Source organism: Tamandua tetradactyla, chromosome 1, assembly GCF_023851605.1.
Source record: "Tamandua tetradactyla isolate mTamTet1 chromosome 1, mTamTet1.pri, whole genome shotgun sequence".
NCBI lineage: Eukaryota > Metazoa > Chordata > Mammalia > Pilosa > Myrmecophagidae > Tamandua > Tamandua tetradactyla.
The window spans coordinates 83,840,410-83,861,526 of NC_135327.1; the positions used below are offsets into that span (position 1 = coordinate 83,840,410).

Here is a 21,117-nt window from a genome sequence, read left to right on the forward strand (position 1 = left end):
GTTTTTATCAGGAAGGGATGCTGGATATTGTCGAATGTTTTTTCAACAACAATAAACACGATCATGTTATTTTTCCATTTCAATTTGTTAATGTGCTGTATTATGTTGATTGATTTTCTTGTGTTGAACCACACTTGTATTCCTGGTATAAATTCCATGTGGTTATGGTATATTATTTTATGTGTTGTTGGATTCAATTTGCTAATATTTTGTTCAGAATTTTTTGCATCTGTGGTCATTAAGAAGACTGGCTTGTAGTTTTCCTTTCTTGTAGCATCTTTACCTGGCTTTGGTATTAAAATGATCTTTAGCTTCTGAGTGGTGCAAAAGTGGCTCAGTGGCCAAATTCTTGCTTGCCATCCTGGAGACCTGGGTTTGATTCCTGGTACCTGCCCATGTGTGCTGGTTTGAAAGGATGTATAGACCCTAGAAAGGCCATGTTTTAATCCTAATCCCATTTTGTAAAGGCAGCCACTTCTTCTAATCCCTATTCAGCACATATGTTTGAAACTGCAATTAGATCATCTCCCTGGTGATGTGATTTAATTAAGAGTGGTTGTTAAGTTGGATTAGGTAGAGGCATTTATCCACCCATTTGGGTGGGTCTTGATAAGTTTCTGAAGCCCTATAAAAGAGGAAACATTTTGGAGAATGAAGGAGATTCAGAGAGTGCAGATTGAATGCTGCAGCACCACAAAGCAGAGAGTCCACGAGCCAGTGACCTTTGGAGATGAAGAAGGAAAACACCTCCCCAGGAGCTTCATGAAACTGGAAGCCAGGAAAGAAAGCTAGCAGATGATGCCATGTTCACCACGTGCCCTTCCAGTTGAGACAGAAGCCCTGACTGTGTTCACCATGTGCCTTCTCACTTGAGAGAGAAACCCTGAACTTCATCGGCCTTCTTGAAACAAGGTATCTTTCCCAGGATGGATACATTTGATTGGACATTTCTATAGACTTGTTTTAATTGGGACATTTTGTCAGCCTTAGAACTGTAAACTAGCAGTGTATTAAGTTCCCCTTTTTAAAAACCATCCTGTTTCTGGTATATTGCATTCTGGCAGCTAGCAAACTAGAACACCATGCAAAAGAAAAAAAATGATGTTAGTACCATACAATGAATTGGGTAATTTTCCTTTTTCCTCAAATTTTTGGAAGAGTTTGTGCAGGATTGCTGTTAGTTCTTTTTGGAATGTTTTATAAAATTCCCCTGTGAAGTCATCTGGTCCTGGGTTTTTCTTTGTTGAAGATTTTTGATGACTGATTGAACCTCTTTACTTGCAACTGGTTTGTTGAAATCTTCCTTTTCTGAAGTAAGTGTCACTTTTTTGTATGATTCTAGGATTTGTCCATTTCATCTAAGTTACCTAGTTTGTTGGTGTATAGCTGTTCATAGTATCCTCATGATTTTTTTTTATTTCTTTGGAGTCCATGGTAATGACCCCCTCTCATTTCTGATTTTGTTTATTTGCATCTTCTCTCTTTTTTTCTTTGTTAGTCTAACTAGGGGCCCATTAAGTTTATTGATTTTCTCAAAGAACCAACTTTTGGTTTTATTGATTATTTCTATTGTTTTCATTCTTCTGCAATTCATTTATTTCTGGTTTAATCTTTGTTATGTCTCTTCTTCTGTTTGGTTGGGGTTAGCTTGCTGTTCATTCTCCAGTTCCTCCAAGTGAGCAGTTAAGTCCTTGATTTTTGCTCTTTCTTCTTCTTTTAATATGGGCAATTAGGGCAATAAATTTCCCTATCAGCCCTGTCTTTGCCACATCCCATAAGTTCTCATTTTTATTCCTTTCCAGATTCTTACTGATTTCTTTAGCAATTTCTTCTTTGACCCACTGATTGTTTAAGAATATGTTAATCTCCATATATTCGTGAAAGTTCTGGTTTTTTGATGGTTATTGTTTTCCAGTTTCATTCAGTTGTGATCAAAGAAAATTCTTTGAATGCTTTCAATCATTTTAAATTTATGAAGACCTGTTTTGTACCCAAGCATGTGATCTATCCTGGAGAACATTCCATGAGCACTAGAGAAGAATGTTTATCCTGGTGTTTTGGGGTGTAACAATCTACATACGTCTGTTTGGCATAATTCATTTATCAAATTGTTGAAGTTCTCTATTTCCTTTTTGATCCTCTGTCTAGTTGCTTTTCTGTATAGGAGAATGTTTTGTATTGAATTTCGTGCTGTTATTGTGGAAATGTATATTGCTCCCCTCAGTTTTGCCAATGTTTTCCTCATATACTTTGGAGCTCCTTAATTGGGAGCATAAACGTTTATGATTGTTATTCCTTCTTGGTGAATTGTTCCTTTTATTAATATGTAGTGTCCTTCCCTGTCTTCTTTTATGACATCTCTACATTTTAAGTCTTTTTTTGCCTGATATTAGTATCAGTACCCCTGCTTTCTTTTGTTACAGCCTGCATGGAGTATCTTTTTCCATCCTTTCACTTTCAATCTATTTGTATCCTTGGGGCTAAGATAAGTCTCTTGTAAGCAGCATATATCTGGATTATATTTCTTAATCCATTCCACCAATCTGTATCTTTTAATTGGTGAGCTTGTCCATTAATATTCAAAGTTATTACTTTATAGGCATTTCATGACTCTACCATCTTATCTTTTGTTTTTGTTTTTTGTATGCTGTATAGCGGGGATCACATTTCATTCTTTGTTCCATGTGAGAATTCCATTATTGCAGCACCATGTACTGAATTTTTGTTTCTTTGGGTGTTTTGGGGGGAAGTGCATGGGCTGGGAATCAAACCTGGATCTCCTCCATGGCAGGCAAGAATTCTACCACTGAACTACCCTTGTACCCCTAGACTTTAGCTTTTATTTGTCAAATCTACATATTATTTTCCCTCTTTCTCTTTTTATCCTTTAAGTTACCCTTATGAGTACTCTTCAGTTCTCCTCCAGACCTCCCTCTCTCCCTCTCCTGTCTTTTTTTTTTTTTTTTCAGCCAACAGGACTCCCTTTAGTATTTCTTGGAGGGTTGGTCTCTTATTGACAAATTCTTTTACTCTTTGTCCGTCTGAAAATTTTAACCTCTCCCTCACTTTTGAAGGACAACTTTGTTAGATAAGGAATTCTTGGCTGGATCTTAAATATATTATACCACTGCCTTCTCACTTCCATTGTGCCTGTTGAATAGTTTGAACTCAGTCTTATGTGTTCCCCTTGTATGCAGCGAGTCACGTTTCACTTGCTGGTTTCAGGACCTTCTGCTTCTCTTCAACATTTGACAGACTGATTAGTATGTGTCTTGGAGTTGTCCTATTTGGATTTATTCTATTTAGGGTTTGTTGGACTTCTTTGATTTGCATATTTATGTCTTTTATAAGGGTTGGGTAGTTCTCCCCTATTATCTCCTCAACCATTCTTCCTAGCCCTTTACCCTTCTCTTCTCCTTCTGGGACATTGATGATTCATATATTTGCATGCTTCATGTTGTTCATTGTTTCCCTGAGATCCAATTCAATTTTTTCCTTTTTTTTTTTTGACATTTGTTATTTTGTGCTTCAAATTCATTTGTCCTATCTTCTGGTTCACATATTCTTTCTTCTGCCTCTTCAAATCGTTGGTTGTGTCTCTAGTATATTTTAATATGGTCTACGGTATCTTCATCTCTCTGATATCTCCTCCTTTTCTACCTATTCTTTCAAATTCTTCTTTATGCTGTATTCAATTCTCACAATCTAGTATTTCATAGTTGATAGGCATCTCACCAACTGAAAAGTACAAGTTTTTTTGTCTTTTCCAGTGCTGTATCCCCAGCATTTAAAAACATAAAATCACTTTCAAGGCACTCATAATAAATAAAAGCAAATAAATAAGTAAAATATATAAAAGCAATAAATAAAATAAATAAATAAAAGCAAAAAACCCACAGTTTTTGTAAATGAATAAATGAAAGAACAGTGAAAACAGGTGCTATTATTTTGTTTATTTTTAGCTTCTTTTTTCATGCTCTTCTAGTGTCTTCTTGATATCCTGTCTTAAGCCACCCCACTAAATTTATTTAGGAGATTGACATGAACATCTTTGATTAGTTTTCCAAAGTCTGGGTTTTAATTTGGTCATTTGGCTGAACCATATCAGCCTACATCTTCATATGCTTTGTGGTTTTCTGTGGCTTTGAGGCATTTGATTATCTTGATAGGGTTATTTGAAGGTTGATTTCCCTCAGTCATCTGGAAAGTTTGTATTTGTTTAAGTTTGCATTGAAGGTCTCCCTTTGCAGTTGAGTCATCTGTAATCCCCACCAAACCAAGGCCTGGACCTCATGCAGCAGATGCAACTCCAGGTGAGGTTCTGTTTGAAGGAAGCCTGATAGGTACTTTGCCAGACTGCACTTTCTGTTTCTTTCTAGTAGATGGCACTCTTGGGCTTCCTCTTCCACTCAGGCCCACCTCTCACCAAATACGTCAGACAGGTGAGGTGAATGGCGAACCAGCGCAGTTCCAGCCAGGTACGCTAGTCCCAGTGCACACTGAAAGTCACCAACCCTGGGCATAGGGGGTGGGCCATGTGCACCACAGTGGTAATTTGCTTGTTTGCCCAGTGGGGCTGGTGAGGTATGCAGCATGGCTTTCTTCCTTTTTCCCACTTCCCTGTCCGTTAATTCCTGGGGCTCCACATCTTTGCATGGATAGGGGAGCCGTGGGCTCTGTGCACCAGCTGGATGGGTTCTATGAGGAGGGAAAACAAGTTTACTGGCTTCCAGGTTCCCCAAAGGAGCTCTGGGCTACAGAGCTGAGGGGGCTGATCTCCTAAGCTTGTGGGGATAGATACTTTCCTGGATGTGGCCTCTTGTCCCCAGTGGAGTCCCGACTGAGCGCACTCATCCCATTCTCTGAGTCCCAATTCCTCAGATTTTTTCCTGCAGAACCTCCCTTTATGATGTAGAAGACACTCTCAGGTCATTCACACCCTGGAACTCTCCTGGTCATTTTTCTGTCACTTCTGTTGTTCTTTGGAGCAGGGGTGAACTCAGCCTATCCTTTTCTGCTATCTTCCTGGAAGTACCTCTATTTAAAAAAATTATTTTCAATTTTCTTAAATTTATTCTTCCTTAAAGAATTCAAAATCAGCTCATCTAGCTCATCTCCAACCGTCAAACCATAAAACCGAAAAATAAAATGTAATTCTGATTGGAATTGTAGTCAATTTCTATATGAGTTGAAAAGGGATTGGAATATTTATGATACTGAGTCTAACTTACATGAACATAATGTGGTTCTCCATTTATCCAGGTTTTTTTTTTGTGCCCTCTGATAAAATCTTACTGTTTTCTTTTCATATGCTTCGTATTTTCTTATGCATTTAATAAATATTTTATAATTACTTGTTTTCTGCATTGTATAACTAACATCCATAATGGATCTTGAAATACAGATGACACTGAAGATTTCTGATAATTTTCATGGTCTGAGGAATAAGGTAAAACAGAGAACAAAGTGTGAGAAGAGTTGAGTGGGCATCTTCTCCTCACCAATTCGTGTGAAGATTTCTTGACAGCTCAGTAATAAGAATTTGAGATTGTTGTTGAAAAGACAAATGTTTGCCAGCATAGTTTTCTTCCAGTTCTCTCATCCTCTCCAATTGCGTTGGAGACTGGGAGCTTCTGAGAATGGATGGCTATCCAGTGTGACCACATTCATATCTCCTCCCTGGGACCAGAGGCAGTGTCTGCTCATGGGGTTCAGCCGGGACAGGATGAGTGTGAGGTGGACACGGACACTGGTAGGGCTGTGCTCTGTGACTCCTTACACCTGGGCACCTCATCCTTCCCCACCAGAACCACCAGCTGATGCTGGCAACTGAATTTCCCCTGCTCCTGGGGGAGGAGCTCGGATTACGGAATATAGCCTCCAAGAGGCATTTTTAAAAACATATTGGAGAACTTAATTTATTTTTCAAGTTCTATTCTAGTTTACATAAGGAATCTGTTATGTCATAGGGGACAGTATTCTAAGAATTTCTTTGTTATTCCAGGAAAAATATTCATCGCAGAACTTATTTTCTCATCTGGTGTTGCTCAGGTAAAGAGTCCAGCTGACAAGTCCTAAAAATGGCTGTATTGAAAATGGGATGTTTTATTCTCCTTTCCTAACTTAATTGGAGTTGGTATATTTGCATTTTTCAGTTACTAAAGAGCTGCTTCCTTTCAGGAATCCATCCTAAATTGCTAGCAGCTCTGGTATTTGTGAGAACAGAAGGGGCCTGCTTTGATGTTATCTCTAAGTAGTTATGATGTTATCTCAACATAATTGTGCACCTGCAAAGAAAACAGTCCTAATTTTGTGAACATTTTTCCTGGTAATTTAGGAAAGTAGGTTTGATCAGTTGGGCATACTTTCTTCTGAAACTCCTACACTTCCTGCTTTTTGTTTGCTATTTTTCAGTTATTCTTGCCTCTTTGGAAGTCAGATATTGGGCTAATTTATCTAAGGAATACTTCAAAATACCAGTTGCCACTAAACCTACATTCAAGAACTTCCAAAGGATCCCAGAAGATCATATTTTCAGGACAACATTTTCAACTCCCTACCATGTCATGAATCTCAGGAGGCTGAGATTTTTGTAGAAGCTGTAACTAGTGTGATAATTCAGGCTGGATCAAGGTATTTGGAGAAGGGACTAAGCTCTCAGTGCTCCCTCCCGGTAAGTACATTTTTCTGTTTTTTATGCTCACTATGAAAAACTGATAATGCTTTTGAGAGAAAAAAACAATTTAGGACCTATCTGATGTCTGTAAAATTCTTGCCCTCAGTATACCTAACAGTCATTGGATAAGGAAACGACTAATTTGTAAACAGCTTATTTCCTTTCCTCTCTGTAAGCAAATTGAAGTTCTATTTGGTGAATATACAAAAAATGATAGACTCAGACTAGAATTTAAAATGTTTTGAGAACTATAACTGTAAGCCATCCATGTACGTTATTTATTCAAGTTACTTTTCTTGTAGAAGATGTTTTAAGTGAGATGCCTCTTCTCTGTATTTTGACACAAAACATAATGTTCCTTTATGCCCAAAACCTTACTATGTGTTTTACTCTTATCTGTAAACATGGCAAAAAATGTATTCTCAAAGATAAATAATGGTGGAATACCAATATATCACACTTATTACTTTACCTCCTTGAAATGTATGCTGAAATGAGTGAAAATTGGTTCCTTTGTGGCTCTTCTTATATTATCTATAGATGGACCAGTTTAATGGAATCTGTGAGCTCAGTGTATCATTTCAGCTGCAAGGTCCATGAAAAGAGTTCCTAGTTTTACTTTCTTATTTATTCATTCTCTCAGCAAAAATTTATTTAACACTGACTCTGTGTTAGATGATGGAGACAAAAGGGTGAATAAGACACAGTCCCAACCTTCAAAAACCTTGCAGTCTAGCGGATAATGATTCTAGATTCTTGCTTGATTGGGTTTCACGTTCTTTGGCCTAGGGCTGATAGAGAGACTGGAGGCTTTGAGTTCAATAGCTATTTCCTTTCCTAATCTGTATAACAGTTATTGCTTATCGAATTAATATGATATTTTTTGTTGGGAGAATTTGCTGGAAATGGCTCAATACCATCCCATGAAAGAGAATAACATTAGCTAATATTTACTGAGGACCAGGACATTATTCCTCTCAGTTCTATATCTCACCACACAACAGCCCAATACATGAGACTCTGTTATCCCCATTTATAGATGAGGGAACTGGGGCTTAGAGAAGTTCAGTTATTTCCTGAAAGCCATCATGGTTTCTTATCATGGCAATGTTTGGATTCCATGCTAGATTGGTCTACTCCAAAGGTCATGGTCTTGACCAACAGGTGATATTACAAATATTATGTCATACTCTTATAATTCTAATATTTACTCTTTTGTGGCCTGACCTTTTAGTAACAGCTGTCAATTTGTCATACTAGCCATGTATGTAAACCAGGACTCACATAAATCACAATTTTATTCTTGTAAATCATACTGAATATGCATTTATTAAATTCTCAAGATATTCCTATTGTTAATTCAGAAAATTAAATATTAAATAGCTCTAAATAACCTCCAGGAAAAAAACTGGTTTTATGAATGTTAACTCGTTAAGGTAGTAGGTTTAGAAATTTCAGGCAAAATTATGAGAAAAGATAAAATCTGTCTCTGCAATGAATGAGATGTAACTTGAGAACAGACATAAGCTAGTTGGGCAGGCAGAGTGTGAAGAGTTACTAAATCATGGGTTACATTCAAATCTAGCATGACCTTAGTTCATCCTTTTTAATATTAGCAGGGCTATTTTATATATACTTTGTATATAGAAATAACAGAGTAAATAGGGTGCTGTTTAAGATGGACTCAAAGAGAGATTTCTGTAAAAAAACATTTTCATATAGTGGGCCAGAAAAGCAAAGTGTTTGGTCCTGGCACAAAACTCGTTGTTACAGGTAAAATTCTTGAGATACTGCATTAAAAGTATATATGGAGGTAGGTAATGTGGGAGTGCTGCATAGAGTGCTGGTGCTGGCTTTAGAATTTGGGGACTAGGTCCCAATTTAGTTAAAAATCATGAGAAGATTTCTGAGGAGGTGGCCTGGGTCCAGGTCATAGCCATGCAGAATTCTCACCGACATAGCGTGGAGAACACCCACGAGTTATGATGAGTATGGCTCCCTATGGGATGGGATGTTAGGTCTCTTTGGTCTTTTAGTGTTGAAAGATTTGTAAGCAAATGCATGTATTTTGATTCCAAATATAATCCATGGGGAAAAATGAAGAAAAAATCTGTAAAATTGTCCTTTGTTCACAGGAGGAGTAAATATTTGGTGACTTTGTCACAGGATGATGAATATCAAAATATCAAAAATATATGACCAAGTTATCTTAATGAGAAATGTCATAAGCTGTGTTTCTTTATTTTTTCCCTTCAAAATGAGGTCTAATAACCTGTTCATTCTTCACTGGACTTAAAGACAAATTTTATTTGGATGATAAATAATAACTCACAAGGATGTTTCCTAGCCTGTGAGATCCACTGAAATGAAAGTTTTCAGGAAAGTTCTACAAAGTGAGAAAAAGTGAAAGGGATTTTAGAGTTTGGTCTCTTTAGGAGTTGAGATAATATGAACAGATGAATTTCTAAAGGGAAAGCAATTTCTTGTCCTCTCTTTTTTTCCCATTTGGATGCTTATTCAAGTCAAAATATACAGCCATTCGAAACTTGTCATAAACCTGAAATTCATATTTAGATATGAAATAACATAATTTATTCCATGAAAGGAAAAAAAGGTGAAAAAGGGAACAAAAACACTAGTGTGATTTGGAAAATAATGCATTCAATTGAAAATGTAGTAATTTGGTAAATTCATATAGAATTCATACTGCTGCATATTAATAAAATATAAATATCTCAGGTAATTTAACTCAAATATATTCTTTGATTCTGCAAATGAATATATATAAATGAATTGGACCAGTTTATTTTTTAACCTTGTTGCTATTTTATGGATCACAAAAAAGATTTGGCTAGGAAAACACATACAATAAGTATATTTATAAATAATGTTTTCACAAAGTGAGCATGTAATACAATAATCCAAAATATAGGTACTAATCATAAGTAATCAAATATACTAGTCAAAACTTAGTATATTTTTGAAAATATACTGAGAAAATTATGTTAGTTCAAAATTCACTTTTACCCTGAAAAGTATGAAACTAAAAGATGTGGCTAAGGAAAAAAGGGACAAGAGAAAGTGGATGGTGTATTACTATACAGAAAATTTCCCCATTTCATCATTATGCTTCAATTCTTTAGTGTAATGAATTAGATATATTCCAATGAAGAAAAAAAAGTTCCTGAGATAAAAATTTATATTTTAATATATTGATTAGTGTCTAAAATTATGTAAATATATTGTTAATTTAAAAAAGAAAACTTTGTTTTAAATAACATATTGGTGTTTTTATTACAAAGTATATGACTGTAGAGTTATCCAGTATCTTGCTATTATAATCAATGAATAGACTATTCACACCCAAACAAAATGAGATTAACATGAGCACATTAAGACCAAAATAAATTTACAGCCAAATTTTTAAAATCAGCATTATATGCTTACTATTTTAGTATAAAAATTGGTAGTTTTGATAGTCTAGTTCAAAATTCTGAATTATTTCCTTTTCTCCTTAAATGAGAAATCCAGTTCTTTTTTTTTCTTAAGAAATTGCTTGTTGAATTAGTAAACAAGTCTGAACTATCCCAAAGAGGATACTAATTTAAGCATTTGATTCAAGTGGAAATTAAATTAAATGTTTTCTCAAACATTTCCACATTATTTCAAGTGGAATGCTTTGTAAACACGTTTTGTTTCTATTTCGACATTATGTCTGCAAAAATTCTGAAACCATAACTTTTGATATTACACCGATTATACATGCATTTTTTGTTAAAAGATTAAAATAAAGCAGAGTGCAGTTTCAACACAAAGTGTCCACAGCTAAGGAGCCAGATACCAATTTCCAGGGAGTCACTGGTAGTCAAAATGTGGATATGCTGATATGTATGGACCTTTCCACAAATGGGGTAAATTAACCTCAAAGCAATTATGAAAAATATATCCTAGGTGTATTCTTAGCCAATCTTAAACTTTAAATTCAGTTCTAAAATAAGTGTGCTGTTTGTGAACAATTTCTAAGGAAAAACAAATTTGGGTAAGTACATTAATGAGAAGTATGATGTAAGATAAATTCTGAGATTAAACTATAGACATGCTTAATAGGAGTATTGGAAATTTTGCCATTTTGCTTCTAATATAAGATATCAAAAGTAATTTCAGGATGAAGCTTTAAATAATGCATTACCAAAAAATCCTAGAGAGGTTCAAATGTGACCTTTAGATGTTACATAAAGCTTGAAATCAAATAGAAGTCTGTGAGTTCAGAATGTAGTATGAGATCTACATTTAAAACTAAAAGGTCAACTTGGCAAATGGTCAGTATATAGGGACATAGATTTACTTTAGTAAACAAGTGAATATATTTTTTAAAAAGCAACAGCAGCTAACTTCATCTTGGCATTGTTTCACATGAGAACTCAAATATGTATATGGTACACTCTAGAATCAGTGAAATGAAGAGTCTAGGATGCCATAGAGTTCTAGAACATGATATTTGACCAGCGAGAACAAAAATCCCAAATTTACAGATTGGGAGAAGGAAGCACCTTAGAAGGGACCAAAGATCCTCTTCACCCATGAGAAAAATTGTCAGTATTATCAGATACATTCCATGTCTTGAAAACATGCTTCACTACAGTTTAACAAAAATTTTTCATAAGAAGCATATGAATATTGGAAGCCTTGATAGGAGGCAATTGCATTCATTCCCTATTGTAGCATGTGGAGAAAGAACAAAGGGAAGTTTTCATCCAGGCTCTACCACTTAATGGCTGTGACTATTGGCAAGTTACTTAACTTTCATGACCTCGTTTCCCACCTGTAAAATGAGGACAATAATATGTACCCTGCAACCCATCTTGTGCATGAAATGGTAGGTGCTAAATCCCTGGCAACTTTTCTTCTGTTGGCTGTGCACTAGATTATTCCAAACCTCACTATGTTGTGTCTCTCATGATTCTTTTAAACTGATATTCTCTTTCCTGACAGGTAAAAACCTGGATGCTGACATTTCCCCCAAACCCACCATGTTTCTTCCTTCAATTGCTGAAAGACATTTGCATAAGGCTGGAACATATCTTTGTCTTCTTGAGAATTTTTTCCCTGATGTCATTAAAATATATTGGAAAGAGAAAGATGGCGATAAGATCCTAGACTCCTATCAGGGAGATACGGTGCAGACTCAGGACACATACATGGCATTCAGCTGGCTGACTGTGAGTGGGAAGTCGATGAATGAAGAACATAAATGTATGGTTAAACATGAGAATAATAAAGGAGGAGTTGATCAAGAGGTTCTTTTTCCTCCAATAAATAACGGTATGTACATATAAATATAAATATAACCTTCAGGAAACTAATTCCAAAAGTAACTCTCCACCTTGTGTCACAAGTGTTAATATTAAAACAAGCAAATATTAATGTCTTAAATGTCAATCCCCTTAATAAGAGCATAAAAACCCTTTATTTCTCCATTGGATTAAAATATTATGGAACTTGGAGATGGAGAGGGAGAAGGAGAGAAGGCAAGAGTAAGAAAGATTTACTAAATCTTTCTCAGCTTCAGTGTCATCATCCAAAATATTCATGTCACAATGACATTTTTTAGTGTTGATGTATTGTTTAAATGAGGCCGCATATGTGAAATCACATATCAACTCAACATATGATATGTGATTTCTGAAAGCTCAGAAAGGGCTTTCAGGAAGCAAAGTCACTGTCGCTTCCATTTTGCTATATACAAGAGCTAACCCATAAATGATGAGTTTTTAGGATATAGAAGTTTGTTCATTTGAGAGAGCCGCAGGAAGCTACAACAACAAAAATATCTGATAACTTTAGCCACTGTAGCATGAGTACGGGCTTGGGTTTTTCAGATTTGTGTTTCATATATAACTGTAAGAAACAACTTTGTACTTAGAGATCAAGAGAGGCTGATGTGTACAGACACACGTACATTCTATATTACGAATGTATTCCTTGCCGTTGGTAGATGCGGCTGAACAAACATTTCTTCCACTACCAGTGCAGGCCAGCCCTGGAGGACAGATATGGATGAGTTGGACTAGGGTGAATTTAGAGGAGGATGCACTCTAGCACAGAGAATACTCTCTTGTCCTAATGGCTCAGGGTCACTCATGGTTCAGGCATCACGTCTCAGTCATGGATGCAGATGCTTTAAGTGGTCAGGCTGAATGTGACTCTCAGCCGTGGTGCAGTCAGTCCCCGTGGGTTCAAGTCCTGGGTATTAACAGACCAAAGGCCCTAGAGGGCTGGGAAGAAGGACAATTTGAACTCTTCCCTACCGTAAACAAGGTCTTGTAAGGAGTTTGTGTGAGCAGTGTCTAATAGTGGGGAGAACTTCGTCATGTACCAGCCCTAGTTTCTTCAGGACATACTTATCATCTGAGATCATTAGTTTCCCCAATTGCCAAATGAGATTGGAGCATTTGTCTAGGCTACCTTGTGGGGCTGCAACGAAGGGCAAATGAAATAATGTCAGTGAAAAAATGCTTGCTTCCAGAAACAACACAGATGCACTTATTAAGATATTTATTGTAGTTGTTTCCTTAAAATTTTGGCAACTGAAGTAAGACTGCAAAACCTGCCCTGGTCTTACACATCTATTGGTAGAAAAGAGAGGGGAAGCAAACATGCAAAGTATAAAATTACTATAACTACTGAATAGAAGTGTCCAATTAGTTTCAGGTTGTTCTAGTGATCAGGCAAAATAGAAATATGGTAAGTTCAATGGTGAGCATTATTATAAAGGAGAGTGCTGCAGTTCATAATGTGTTTTACTTGGCATTGAATTCTAAAAAAAAAAGAAAGCTTTACATGGGCCTCTATGGATAGACAGTTAATGAGGATACTTCTATTGTCATTTTACAGCAAACTTCATATGCTATTTTTGAAAGGATTTTTGATACACTCTAAAGATAAAATTATGCCCAATTTTGAGAGAGAACTCGAAAGTTATTATTATGAATAACTGTTATTTCACTTTATTTTTTACCTCTAATTAATGCACAGTGGTAGAAATTTTTATTTACTTTTTCAATTAAAAGGCACATTAAGTAAAGAAAAGAAAATTTTAGGGCACATTAAAGTCAGTTCAATTAGAATATTTTAATACCTAAACATGTTTATATTAACATTTTCATTCCTGCATTTATGAAAAGTCTATTCCTCAAACCCACTTCTTCAGAAAACATCAAAATAGGTCCTGTTAAGTCCGTTAGACTGCTTTCCAGAATCAGATCTGTATGGATAAGAATATATGTAATATCAAAAGAATAAATCGAAACAACCAGTATGACTCTATTTCCCTCTATCCAATATGCAACTATATTGTTTAAAGAAACTTATTCTTGTATCTGTGCTGGCTTTTTCATGTTGTAGATAAACTCTCATTCAAGTTTTATATGTTTAGAAAACTATGTGTCTTTGTCCTATTTTCCATCACTGGAAAAGTAAATTGTACTGAAACTGTCAAGCGCCTGTAATATAAAGTGCCATTTGGTAAAAATAATTAAGGTATCTAGAAGAGAAGATTTTCTTGGCGTCCTCAATAGTAGAATTATGCTGTCTCTCTTTTGATTGTTTTGTCTCTTTCAATGGATTACATTTTCAAAATATTTTCCAAATGCCCTGTATCATTTTATCCCCACAATTATCCTTTGAATACTGGTTCTGCCACTTGCTTGTCTGAGTCTTGACAAGTTACTCAAAGACTCTAAGCCTTATTTCCTCATTTGTAAAATAGGTCCAGTAATAATATTATTTACTTCACAGGGTTATTGGGGATTAAGTGAGATAAAACACGGGTAACATTTAACACAGCTCTTGGCAGAGCAATAATCATTCAGTAGATGTCAGCTTTTATAAACAGGACTCCAGAAAATGATTTGCATGAACTGGGGATATCCAGGTTCATAGGAAAAGCCCAGAGCTTTTCCTGTTTTAGAAAGTAGTGGCTGCCTTCATCTGCTCAGATGAGAAATTCGCTTAAAGCAAGACCCCTCTGAAGTGTAATATTCTGTGGTGGATTCTAGGATTGGACGCATTCATTTTGGTACCAACACTTAATGTCAGGAAGGAGCACTTTTTCTGTCCTTCTATTATTCTATTCAACGAGTCTTACTGAGCACCTACTTTCCAGCAGGCATTGCGCTAGGAGTTGTGAGTAAAGAAGAAGGTCTTAGAAACAGCATGGCAGTTGTAATGTATGGAAAGGTACATCCTTCAGAATTTCAACATGTGCAGAAACACAATAAATCGATTGGGTCTACTGAAATACATAGTATCAGAATAATTACTCTGGGATTGTGTGGCTCATATTTTTAAATGACTTTCTGTCAGTAGATTTTTTTATATTTTGAACGCGAACAACTGACTAAAGCTTGCTTTCATTTCTTCTTGGTGTCATTCCTGCTGATTCCATAGCAACTTGCTTGAAAGAGAAGAGTGGTAAGTGTTTGTAAATGATTGCCTGTAGGTTGTGCTATAGTATATCTTTCCTCTTGATCAACTTTTTGCCTTGTATGGCCTAAGGTAGAAAAATCAGAATGGCTGGATGCTGCAGAATAGATGAGGGGATATTTTTAATTAATCACTCATTTCCTAGAAGTCAACTTATCACAGTAAAATGCCGGTTTTGGTTTGAAGTTGACTGTAAATTAGAGCATACAGTGATATGCTCTGAACTATTTCAACTAAAGCTCCTTATTCATTCATGGCACTTATATTTATAACCACTGGAGAAAACATGATACCAACTTGCTTTTAGACATTTTTTTCTATGATCTTTGCTAATATGTAATAATACAAACCAGCTCTTTTTCAGTGCTTCTCATACAGAAGGGCCGGTGCTGCATTCTGCATGCCTTTTCTTGTTTAATTCTCAGAATATTCCTATGAGGCAGTACAATCTATTTTACCATTATACAATGAGAATAAGGAGCTAAAATTAATGAAATTCCTTACACCATGAAACCTAGCTAGTCAGTGGTTGATCTTGGCTATAAACTTAGGCCATCTGTATCCAGAGTCCATATACTTGTTCAGTTTTCTTTTCTTCCCATAAAATAGACATAGTGCAAGAAATTCCAAAGCTAAGGCCCTGAGACTTGGTGGCAGTGAGTGCATTGGCATCAGAAAACCTCAGACTGGATTTTAAATCCAATTCCTTTAGATGTTAATTACATGAATACGGGTGATTAACTCATGTTTTCAGAATACTATTTTCCTGATCTCCAACCTTGGAATAACCATGCCTAACTCACAACTGTTGAAGAGATATGATACCAAATGTGGACGTTCTACCATACAGGACTCATTTAACAAGTACAGAAGAAATACTAGTGTCCAGCCCTTTCTCCCTACATTTGTGTTAGGAAAATGACTGGAAGCATTGGTTCTAGTCCTGCTGAGCTTTACTCCATTTCTGATACCAGAGGAGCGCTGGATCTCATCTGCCACACCTGCCAAGAGAAGGGGGGAATTATGAACTCAATTCCTCTTGAGATCCCTTTCCACCCCCAGGGCTAATGATCCTGGGGCTCTGATTCTATGAACACCCAACATGTAAAGTGGAAATTTCCATAGGAAGTTGGTTAGAGTAGCTAGCCTGGCCCATCATGACTGTCAGTAATTATTTCTTGACATTACATGTTTTTTGCAAAACTTCAAATGACATTAAGTGTACTTTTCATATACCCTCATAGCCAGTATGTGAGACATTAGGCATTTCCTCCTAAATTTTTGGAGAATTTGGGTGAGCCTCTTTCCTCCATTTCCTATAATGCCCTGTTTACTAAAATCTGCCACCCACCAAATTTACCTGCACTCCCCTTGGGAGTGATACACAATGTGTAAATGACTCAGATGCTTCTAAATCTACAATTCAACTCTATATTTATGCTAAACCTTTTGAATCTAGCATATTTATTACACTAAGAGACACAGAGTTAGAGAGCAGCCAAGAGCATGCTCTTTAAACTCATGTAAGTGGAGTTAAAATTGGGCTCTTGCACTTACTAAATGCATAACACCTGGTAAATTACTTCTCTCTTCAGTTTCCTTATTTGTAAAATGGAAAAGAAAATGATATACTCTCATATTATTGTAAAAATTCAATGAGGTTAAAGTTTTAAACGTGAAGTTCTCAGAACTATCTAGCAATTGGTTAGCACTCAGTGAATACTGTATATTACTAATTTGGGGCATGGTGGGGTAAAGAAATACTAAGAGCTAGTTATTAAAACTATTTGTCCCCTTAGAGTCATTCACAAACAATGCAACCCTAGTCTTTAATACTGTGAAATGTTCTCAGTGAATTTAGCAATGTTGGTATTAACTTGACCTGCCAGATGAATTTTGAGTTGTTTTGTTTTATTGGTGGAGGTAGTCACAAAGAGGATAAATATTTACTTCTGGGTTTTGGTGGGGATGTGGTGCCACTTTACTACAGATCTCCAGAAATGTCTATTGTGACCCTTGCCCCATCACATTTCCCATCCTTTCAAAACAAAAGCGAAACTAATCAAATGATTTCTCTTAGATGCTCTGCAGCTGCAGCTCACAAATGCCTGTGCATATTACACCTACCTTCTCCTCCTTCTCAAGAGCACTGTCTACTTTGCCATCGTCATGTTCTACCTGACGAGAAGAACAGCGGTCTGTGGCCATGGAAAGAATTTGTAACAGACGGTGGCATAAAGGATCCACTTATTCTTCATTTTTACTGTCCCTAAAGCTATCTGCTAAGGATCTAGCTGGATTTTCTGGCTAGATTTGGGTGACTTCAGTTCACATGTGTGCTTTTCTGTTATGTCATTACTGTGCAGTGGTGTCTTAGACCACAGGATGAACAAAATACATTTTACTCTGAATAACAAAAAAACTTCTGCTACTACTTAGTGCCATGGAGCCTTTAACATCGCTCTCTCCACAATCCCCGTCACATCCCCCAAGCCCACCCAGATAATCAGCCTTCTGAGTGTGACAGCCTGGAGCTTCTAGTCACATCCTTAGTGTCATTTAACCAGTGACTACCTCAAGACCCTCCATTTTTCCACAGCCTGAAGCTGCCATCTTTGCCACTTGGATTCTGCACTGTGGTTTTTTGTTTCTGCACAGGTACAATAAATTTAAAAAAGATATATATCAAGTCTGCTTTTGTCCATATGTACTTTCACTTAATAAAATCGAATGGAAATCCAACGTAAAGAACAGCATGACAATTGAGCTGTGTATCTAGCATTGGTTGTTCTCAGAGTCCAACACCACACTTCTTTCTCTTTCTTGGGGCTTTTTGGATGAATGCTTTTGGGCTTTGGATTCCAGGAGCATCACAACCAAATGAAGGTACAAATGTCACTTGCTTTTCAAAGGTCCTTAGACTCTGTGTCATTTGGGACATGATGACAGCAACATCATATCTCAGGCGGCTTGCCTGGTGCTGAGCCCTAGACCAGGGTTTGACAAGCGTCACAAGACCCGCATGGAGGAGGCCGGTGGCAGAGGGGGAAATGCGTAGTTTCTTGGCTTGGTATTTAGTATCTGTGTGACCCCAGAAAAGTGACTTGATATCTGTGTCACAATGTCCTCGCGTGTGAAATGAAGTCATAGTGCCCTCTCGCTAGAGTGGCTTCGTGAATTCGATGCTGGCTTGGTATTGAAGAATCCTCCACAGATTTTGTATCTATTGTTGGTAGCTCTAGTTTAGAAATTTAAAAATACCACAAAATGAGCTCTAGCCTTGATCTCTAATCTTATTCCCTGCCGAGAGGTAAGATGCAGAGGGAACAGGACTCTGAGTTCCTACTATGCATCAGGTAACTTTCCTTCAGACTTCCATTAATCCTCCAAGAGCCTTTTGAGGTAGGCACTGGGCTAATCTATAGTTTATAGATTAGAGAGATCAAGTTACCTGTCCAAGGTCACTAGTTTATATAGCTATGCAGTGAAGCCACTAAAGATTCTTAAAAATATCATGTGGCTTTCCCTTCTCCCACTTTCAGTGGGAAAATTGACAGGCAGACAGACACACAGAAATATATGGCTTCTTTAGTAAAGACATCCTCCAGGATGATGATAAGCATTTTCATAAGGTTGTCTGTGTACCTTTAGGTTATTCTCCTTATCTCTGCACCAGTTGATTGGCTGGTCAGGAATTTCCATTTGGCTTTCCTCTTTGGGTAAAGCTTTGACCTACTCTGGTATACTTGTGCATGTATAGCCTAGATTTGCAACTGTTTCCTTAGGCAGAGTTAATGTAATAGACTGTGAGCCTGGGACATTGCCAGGACAATATTAGAGCTCTCTGGGTGAGATGATGTTCTGACCCCCAGCTCTTTTCATAAACTGAGTGAGTCCAGAGGTCCTCAGCATCGCCCCCTGGAAGGCATGATCTATCTCCCAAGTATTTCTGTGGGAGGAGTGGGTTATGCATCCCTTCTGGCCCGGCACTCTCCACCACTGCATAAGTACCATTTTCAGGAAAGGCACGTGGTATAGTTGGAGAAATCCTGGTTACTTACATCTAATCACATCTAGTTAACATCTAGTTAAAGCCCCAGCTACTAGGTCTGGGTCTAAGTAGATGAATCATTTGATCTGGACAAAAGTCGTGCTGTCTCAGTTCACCCATCTTTAAAAGAAACTGTTCAAATTAAATAATTTCTCATTTTGATCCCAATTTACAGAACAATGATTGACATTCTAATGCAGTACTGAGAGCAAACACCTGTACAGTGCTTACTATATACCAGGTACTGGCCTAATATGTGTTAACTCATTTAACAACTCACAAAAACCCCTTGAGCTACGTACAGTTACTTTCATTCTATAGACAAGAAAACTGAGACCGAGGGCCTAAGGAACTTCCCATAGTCACACCGTTAATAAGAGACAGGGCTGGGATTTGAACCCCAGCAGGTTCAGGAAAGCTCTGCCCTTAACTTCTACACTACTTTCCACTAGAGGAGAAATAGGTTACTTTTAGTTCCAATTAAAAATGGAAACCTTCCTTCCTGATTAAGCTGAGAGCTGAGTGAAGAGAACTGCCTTTTCACCCGTTTGTATTTGCTCTCTTGCTCCTACACTGTTAGGTTGTAGGCAATGTACCCAATGTTCCCTGTACACAATGCTTCCAGCTTTGTACCCTGGCCTCCCATCCACTAAAAGAACTTACATGATTGAAATCCATAACGCTCCACCAGAACAACAGGCTGTATCCACAGGTGTGCAATGAAGAAATGAGGCAAAGATCTGAACAATTCCACATTTCATGGTATTCCACAGTCATGCCTTAAGATTCTTTATAGAGCTAGAGCTCTCTGTTCTCTTAACTATAAAAAAGGAAAACACCATGTTAAAAATGCTAAACTTTTTCTCCATCATGAAATCCCTCTACTATTTGGAATTTGTGACCACATAGAATCCATTTTTAAGGCTTTTTGTCTACCAAGCAGGCCACAGTTCAGCACTGTTTCCTTCCCCTATTTTTATTAATGAAAGTACTATATACAATCAGAAATTCTGACCCCCAAGAGATAACCAGAGATACTACACCAAAATGATGTCATTCAGCTCACCTGCTAAAAACTCAACATTTTCATTAGCCAAGAAAACTCAATCTGGGTAAACATATGGCTTATGTTCTCTTCTGTGGGGCTTTTTTTTTTTTTTTTTTTTTTTTGTCTGTCTGCTTTGTTTAGTTCTGTTTGAATTACAACTATTGCCTAGTAGGTAGTGAACACAGGGGATCCGGATGGGCCATTTACAGTCTTTACCTTTCAAGCTCTCAGCCACACCACAGGTATTGCGCCCATTTTACAGATAAGCAAACTAAGTCTTAGAGAGATTTCAAAATACGCCCAGTGTTATACACTGAGTGAGTGCCACAGTTCACATGTGATTCCAGGTCTATGGGACTTAAGATCTGCTGACCCAACCATGATGCCAATGGCTCTCCTCTCCGGAGCTCTTAAAAATTACCAGGGGCCAGATTTTATCACTGGCCAAGCATCGGAACTTTAAAACAGCTCTGTAGGTGATTCTAATGTGTAGTTGGGGTGAGGTAGGCAGAGGACTGAAATAGCTCCTGGCACTCCAGCACTGCTTTCTCAGAGCTCAAGCAATGAAAAACCACAATAGAGCTACACTGCACGAGTGTGCGACATGCTTGCCCTTGGAAATGTTTTTACTGTTTGATCCGTCTATTTCCTAAGAAAGCAAAGGTATGTACCAAGACTTTTGTGCAAAGCTGTTCAGGCACTGTAGCAATTTTTACAGTAGCCCAAAATTAATTTAAATGTGCCATAAGAAATTAATAAAATATTAATATGAATTGATTAATAAAATGAAATACTAATACATATCCTCAAAAATATATTGTTAAAAGAAATGGAAAATTAATCAGGAAGTGTTGTTTA

At 37.0% G+C, this 21,117-nt stretch overlaps 1 protein-coding gene across 2 annotated transcripts in view; it reads left to right on the forward strand.

The window, feature by feature from the left end:
- LOC143649600 (uncharacterized) overlaps positions 1-17,843 on the forward strand; it is an 84,373-nt gene extending 66,530 nt beyond the window's left edge. The window contains exons 3-6 of one of the 2 annotated variants that reach the window (XM_077119536.1): positions 6,618-6,673; positions 11,669-11,998; positions 15,125-15,148; positions 17,241-17,843. In XM_077119536.1, coding sequence (XP_076975651.1) covers positions 6,618-6,673; positions 11,669-11,833 — 221 coding nt within the window. In that variant the 3' untranslated portion in view covers positions 11,834-11,998; positions 15,125-15,148; positions 17,241-17,843. The remainder of the gene's footprint in view (positions 1-6,617; positions 6,674-11,668; positions 11,999-15,124; positions 15,149-17,240) is intronic. The other variant, XM_077119542.1, reaches the window with a different exon arrangement.
- Positions 17,844-21,117: the final 3,274 nt, after the last annotated feature.